Source organism: Cornus florida, unplaced genomic scaffold (genome assembly GCF_030987335.1).
Source record: "Cornus florida cultivar Cherokee Brave unplaced genomic scaffold, ASM3098733v1 CherokeeBrave_3.0.0_Hap2_Chr07, whole genome shotgun sequence".
In the NCBI taxonomy this organism is placed as follows: Eukaryota; Viridiplantae; Streptophyta; class Magnoliopsida; order Cornales; family Cornaceae; genus Cornus; species Cornus florida.
The window spans coordinates 67,359,365-67,366,701 of record NW_026775577.1 but is presented as its reverse complement, the minus strand read 5'-3'; the positions used below and the strand labels follow the sequence as shown (position 1 = coordinate 67,366,701).

Genomic DNA, 7,337 nt, shown 5'->3' with positions numbered 1-7,337 from the left:
TTTTATGACTAAAGATTGAATCCCTGAATGAAAATACCTCAATCAAGGTACCTATTATGACACACCCCAACCCAATTTACATTATTAAACAAATTGAATAAATTGGAATGCATCTAACCATCTGCATTAACCCCCTTCAAATATAACGTCATCCTACATCAGAGCACCTGTTTAACAGTTTACAATTCAAAAACTACCTATAGGCTTGTTATGGAAATTCTGACAAACAAAAAATATTAACGGCAACTTATACTATTAAATTCTATTACAATATTTACATATTAAACAAAAGACGTTCCATTGTTCTTTTTCCCATTCCCACTCAAAAATTCTAGACCTGGCAGTAGCGACCCAACCTTGTACCTGAAAAAAATATAGATATGGAAGGAGTGAGCTTAAAGCCCAGTGAATGCAACACTACTACATCAGAGTAATTTTAAACAACTATTATCTGATAGCTTCAATAAAACTTCATTAACATATTACATGCATTAAACTATAGTACTCTCTTTCTAGGCCAGAGTATAGACCTTATATATTATAGTACTCTCCTTCTAGGCCAGAGTATGGACCTTATTTAAATATGGTACTCTCTTTCCAGGCCAGAGTATGGACCTCATTTAAAGTACTCTCTTTCCAGGCCAGAGTATGGACCTTATATATATATATATATAGATGTATCTTCATTTCACATAAATGACTTCAATACTTCAATTTAACACATTCAAGTGTAAAACTTTCAGTGAATACACTCACCTTGACTACTTCCCAATTTATTCACTTATCCTTTGATAGGGTCGAAGTTGTTTGCTCTTTCTCCTTGCCTGAACAATAGTATAACTATGTCATATTCATTTCTAAATATAATTGAATGACAATTATCAACTTCATAACAAATCCCAATTCCACACACAATTATAGTAGAAAGTATAACAAGAATAATTATATTAACTTCAGCTCCACAATTTCTTCAACTAACAAGTACTTAAATTTAAATATTATAGTACTGGAATCAAGTAAAATAAATAAAATAGATGTAATTGTAGGTAGAACCATTTAACCAAATTGTCCATGGAAATACCACACAATAAACCTTCAATAGAAAAATTCTCTATCTTTAATACTGATAACCACAATTCCAAATAGAAATTTCGCCTCCTTCCTTTTACATTTTTTTCTTCTCTCTTTCTTGCTCTTTTCTTCTCTTTCCTCCTCACTCTCTCTCCAGCCCCTTCATCCCATGGGTTTCGTCTTTTGACTAATTTTTATGGGTTCAATACAATGGCTACAGAAACTAAAATTTTGTTTTCTCATATACAACTTTTCACCCAAAGCTTGCAAAACCCACTACTCAATCTCATCCTTGACAATAATAATAATAATTAAATATATATTAAAGTTATCAATATATATAAATTTACACATACCCAACCAAATTTGTATTTCTTCATAGAAAACCACTCAATCAAGGATAGAAACAATTAAATTTAAAATATCATCAAAATGAATTAAATAGCTCAACTTGTGAAGAATAATAAACATATATATATAAATCAACTTCCATGTAAACAAAGATATGAATATCTCTACCTTTACCATAATCTAGTGAAAAATTCTCTTTTCCCTCTTTTCTATCTTCCTCTTCTTCTCCGTCTTTTCTTCTTCTACGGCTGAAAAATCCCTCCTTTGTTTCTATTTGTATTTTTATTTTTTTTCTTTTTCTTGTCCATGCAAATCTCTAGACAACGTGTCGCTTAGATATAAATGTGATTTTCCCCTCTTCATGACTCATGCGTGTGTGTGTCAATTAGTAACAGCCTCCTTTGGAAGCTTTTAGAATAAAGTGTATTACTAGATATCTACATACATGGGTGGGTGGAATATGTACTTGACCTGGTCAATAACTTACCCATATATATAAATAAATACTTGGTCAAACTTTAAAATAAAACATAAGTATATCAATATATATTAGAACCATCACACCACTTCCACCATTTATTACCTTCAGCACCAATGACCTTAGTAGACACCCATTCTCTAGTATCACACATATAACCACACACACGTACACATGGAATATTATCATTTTTATTATTTATTTTCTTACCATTGGCTGTCACCAACTTAATAAGTTTTGACACCAACTATTAACTTCACCATACAAACTACTACATAAAATATTCCATAAATTATGTCTAATAAAAATTAAATTATGCTAATAAAAATAATTATGTATTGGGGCCTTACAATTCTTCCCCCCTTAAGTAATTTCGTCCTCGAAATTAAAATGCAAGAAACATACCAAATAAGTGAGGATATTGCATTCGCATAACTTCTTCACTTTCCCAAGTCGCTTCTTCAATCGTATGACCCCTCCACAATACCTTTACCAGTAATATAGTTTTATTCTGTAGCACTTGCTCCCGGCGATCCACAATCTGTACCGGTTCCTCTACATAAGTCAAATCTTCCTTCAACTCTATCGGTTCTGCAACTAAACCATGAGATGGATCCGATATATACTTTCGAAGCATAGACACATGGAAAACATCATGCAATCTTGATAATTCTTTTGGTAATTCCAACCGATACGCCACTGCTCCTATTCGTTCCAGAATCTTGTAAGGTCCAATGTATCTGGGACTTAACTTACCTTTCTTTCCAAACCTCATAATACCTTTCCAAGGAGAAATACGAAGAAAAACAAAATCACCAACTTCAAATTCCAAATCTCTTCTTTTTCGCACATCTACATAACTTTTCTGTCTATCCTGTGCCACTTTCATACGCTGCTGAATTATCTTCACTTTTTCTGTTGTAAGTTCAATCAATTCTGGACCCAATAACTTTCCTTCCCCCACCTCATCCCAACACAATGGAGTTCTACATTTTCTCCCATACAAAGCTTCATACGGTGCCATTCCAATAGTAGACTGATAACTATTATTATAGGCAAATTCAATCAACGGTAAATAATCATCCCAATTACCTTTGAAATCCAACACACAAGCTCTCAACATATCTTCCAAAATCTGAATAGTTCGTTCTGACTGCCCATCTGTCTGCAGGTGAAAAGCTGTACTAAACTTCAGAGAAGTTTTCATGGCTTCATGCAAACTATACCAAAATCTCGAAGTGAACTTCGGATCCCTGTCACAAACAATAGAAACTGGAGCCCCATGCAAACATATGATCACATCAACATACAAACGAGCATATTCCTTTGTAGAATAAGTAGTTTTTACTGCCAGAAAGTGAGCTGATTTCGTCAATCGATCAACTATCACCCAAATAGAGTCATGTCCTCGTTTTGATCTTGGAAGTCCCGTCACAAAATCCATGGTTACATGCTCCCATTTCCACTGTGGAACTGGTAATGGCTGCAACAACCCCGCTGGTTTCTGATGTTCAGCTTTCACTCGTTGACATATCAAACACTTTGCTACAAATTCTGCAATTTCACGCTTCATATTGTTCCACCAATAGTATTCTTTCAAATCCCTGTACATTTTAGTACTCCCCGGATGCATAGCATATATAGAACTGTGGGCTTCATCTAAAATATCTTTCTTCAAGGAAACATCATTTGGAACACAAATTCGACTTTTAAAATACAAAATCCCATCATCCCTAACTATAAATTCAGTTTGCATACCTTCTTGAGCTTCTTTTCTTTTCTTATCTAGGAATACGTCATGTATTTGCAGCTCTTTAATTCTATCCAGCAACAAAGGTCTCACCGTGACATGTGCAAACAATGCTCCTTTGTTAGTAACTGTCAATTCAACTCCCATCAGTCTCAATTCCATAACATTTGCCACCCGTGTACACTGTACACAAGATAGTCTCCCTGAAGACTTCCTACTCAAGGCATCTGCTACTACATTGGCTTTTCCAGGATGATGGTGGATATTACAATCATAATCTTTGATTAACTCCATCCAACGCCTCTGTCTCAAATTTAAATCCTTCTGTGTAAACAAATACTTCAAACTCTGATGATCTGTAAATATTTCACAAAGTTCACCATACAGATAATGCCTCCACAATTTTAAAGTAAAAATAATAACAGCTAACTCCAAGTCATGTGTAGGATAATTCAATTCATGATTCTTCAATTGTCTAGAAGCATATGCAATTACTTTACCATTTTGCATCAAAACACCTCCCAGACCCTGATGTGAAGCATCAGTGTAAATCACAAAACCTTCACCACCACACGGAATAGTTAACACTGGGGCTGACGTTAACTTTTTCTTCAATTCTTCAAAACTTCTTTGGCATTCCTCACCCCACACAAACTTTACTTCTTTCCGGGTCAACTTTGTCAATGGTAATGCGATACTAGAAAACCCTTGGATGAACCTCCGGTAATAACCTGCTAATCCCAGAAAACTTCTGACTTCTGTCACATTAGTAGGCCTTTCCCATTTCACCACTGCTTCCACTTTTGATGGGTCAACATAAATACCATCCCCAGATACTACATGCCCCAAAAGACAACTTTATCAAGCCAAAACTCACATTTGCTGAACTTAGCAAAGAGTTGTTTTTCCCGTAACATCTGTAACACAATTCTTAAATGCTTTTCATGTTCATCCACACTCCGAGAATATATCAAAATATCATCGATGAAGACAATAACAAAAGAATCAACGTACCGATGAAATACTCGATTCATTAAATCCATAAACACCGCTGGAGCATTGGTTAACCCAAAAGGCATTACCAAAAACTCATAATGACCATATCGAGTTCGAAAAGCAGTTTTCGAAATATCACTATCCTTTACCTTCAACTGGTGATATCCTGACCTCAAATCAATCTTAGAAAACACCTTTGCCCCTTGCAACTGATCAAACAGATCATCAATTCGTGGCAATGGATACTTATTTCTGATGGTCACTTTATTTAACTGTCTGTAGTCAATACACAACCGCATAGTACCATCCTTCTTCTTCACAAATAACACCGGTGCACCCCACGGTGAAATACTAGGTCAAATGAAGCCTTTATCTAGTAAATCTTGCAACTGTATCTTCAACTCTTTCAATTCTATCGGTGCCATTCGATACGGAGCAATAGAAATTGGAGTTGTTCCTGGTACCAACTCAATGGTAAAATCTACCTCCCTGTCCACTGGCAACCCTGGTAATTCTTCTGGAAACACATCTGTGAATTCCCTTACCACTGGTACATTTTCAAGTGTCATATCTTTATTTTCAGTATCAACCACATAAGCCAAGTAACCCTGACACCCTTTCTTCAACAACTTCCTGGTTTGTATAGCTGAAATGAGACAGTTTGGAATAACATTTCTTTCTCCTGTAAATCTAAATTCTGGCTCCCCTGGTATCTGAAAAACAACTTCTTTCCGAAAACAGTCTATTGAAGCATGATACGCAGATAGCCAATTCATACCCAAAATGATATCAAAATCTGGAATACCCAACGGTATCAAATTTACCTTTAACTGTCTATCTCCCAATTGTAACACACAATCCCGGTATTCATTTGCAACCACTACCACTTCTCCCATTGGTGTAGAAATAAACAATTTACTGTCTAATGATGAAAGTGGTCTACCCAAATGCATAGCAATAGATGATGCAACAAATGAATGGGTTGAGCCAGGATCAATAAGCACAGTAACATTTCTATCCAAAATAGAAAGTGTACCTGTCACCACTTCTGGTGTTGCTTGAGCATCCTGAAGTGTCATAGCAAACACTCTTCCCTGGGCTTGCGAACCACTTGTAACACCCTTACCTCCTCTTGACGAGTTCCCCTGTGCAAAACCTCTACCAGAACCAGCAACACTGCCCACTGAGGTCATTCCTGTCAACATAGGACAATCTCTCCTCCGATGACCCGGCTGATGGCAATGATAGCACTCTTCTGCTTTCAAGATAGGACAATCCTTCTTCTGGTGACCTTCCTTTCCGCACTGAAAACACCCCCTGCCAGTACCACGTCCTCCAAAACTACCTTGTTGTACAGATTGTTGTTCGGAAAACCCTTGACCTCTTCCAATACTTGATGTCTGGCCTTGAGATTCACCACCCCTTCCCCTTCCATACCGCGACCTTTGACTTTTCTGACTTGCAATTCCTTCACCTCCTCTTGACTGTGACGGCTCAGATCTATTTCTTTTGTATTGTTCCCTTCTTTCTTGCAATTCTTTCACATCCCTTTCGGCAATCATGGCTTTATTCACAAGTCTGTTGTAATTTGTTTCCTCAAACACTGAAACTCTAGACTTAATAGCCGCCTCTAAACCATCCTGGAATTTTGTACATTTATCTTCTTCATTCTGTACAAACTTGGGTGCGAACCTCGATAAAGCTGTAAACTTAACTTCATAGTCAACCACAGACATTCTATCTTGTTTTAGGAGAATAAACTCCCGTTCCTTCTCTTTTCTGTAAATTGGAGGGAAATATTTCTCATAAAAAGCTTTAACAAATGGATTCCAGAATATCACTTCTTTCTCTCCTGGAGTGAGCAACAAATGTTTTGTCGTGTCCCACCAATAACTAGCTTCATTTTTGAACATAAATGTAGCTAAGTTTACCTTCTGGTCTTCTGCTGCACCCATCACTACAAATATCGATTCCATTCTTCTTACCCACCCCTCTGCTTCTTCTGGTTTGGTAGTACCTAAAAATTCTAGGGGTGTTAACTTGATAAACCTCTCATACTCAGAGCCTTTCTTCCATTTCTGTTGTCTTTCCAGCCTTTCTTGTATCATCATTTGACTCGCCATAAATAGTTTGTTTTGTTCTGCCAAGTCTATTATAGCCTTTTCCATTTTCTGCATACCAGTTAAGCACTCCTGTTCTCTTCTCATACCACCCTGCATAGGTTGTTCTACTTCAGCCTCAACAGGAACATAAGTGGCTTCACCCTCAGTTCCATGATAACCACTTTCCCTTTCCATTTCTTTTTATCTGCAATGAATCTCAAATATAACAATATATATATGATACATAATCACCACTTATATCTGTTAGTATAACATTAAGTCAAATAAATGACTCTACTACACACTTCTTACTGCCACTGCCAGTCTAGACTCTTGTGACCTCCAGAACCTAGAAAACCTAGGCTCTGATACCAAAAGTTAACACACCCCAACCCAATTTACATTATTAAACAAATTGAATAAATTGGAATGCATCTAACCATCTGCATTAACCTCCTTCAAATATAACGTCATCCTATATCAGAGCACCTGTTTAACAGTTTATAATTCAAAAACTACCTATAGGCCTGTTATGGAAATTCTGACAAACAAAAAATATTAACGGCAACTTATACCATTAAATTCTATT

At 36.4% G+C, this 7,337-nt stretch overlaps 1 protein-coding gene across 1 annotated transcript; it reads right to left on the bottom strand.

Annotated features, from left to right (window-relative positions):
• Positions 1-240: 240 nt before the first annotated feature.
• Positions 241-6,943, bottom strand: LOC132266281 (uncharacterized). Its single transcript, XM_059767136.1, has 6 exons — positions 5,104-6,943; positions 4,609-4,902; positions 4,074-4,357; positions 2,306-3,998; positions 757-824; positions 241-363 (listed from the first exon to the last, which is right to left on the bottom strand). Exons 1-5 carry the CDS (start codon positions 6,941-6,943, stop codon positions 778-780), a joined length of 4,158 nt encoding a protein of 1,385 aa, XP_059623119.1. The 3' UTR covers positions 241-363; positions 757-777.
• Between the last annotated feature and the right edge of the window lie 394 nt (positions 6,944-7,337).

Coding starts and splice junctions, on each gene's coding strand:
- LOC132266281 (XM_059767136.1), bottom strand. CDS start 6,943: ATGGAAAGGGAAAGTGGTTATCATGGAACTGAGGGTGAAGCCACTTAT. Junction 4,903..5,103: donor TACCATTGAGTTGGTACCAG/GAACAACTCCAA, acceptor ATAAAGTGACCA/TCAGAAATAAGTATCCATTG. Junction 4,358..4,608: donor TATTTTGATATATTCTCGGA/GTGTGGATGAAC, acceptor GGTTCATCCAAG/GGTTTTCTAGTATCGCATTA.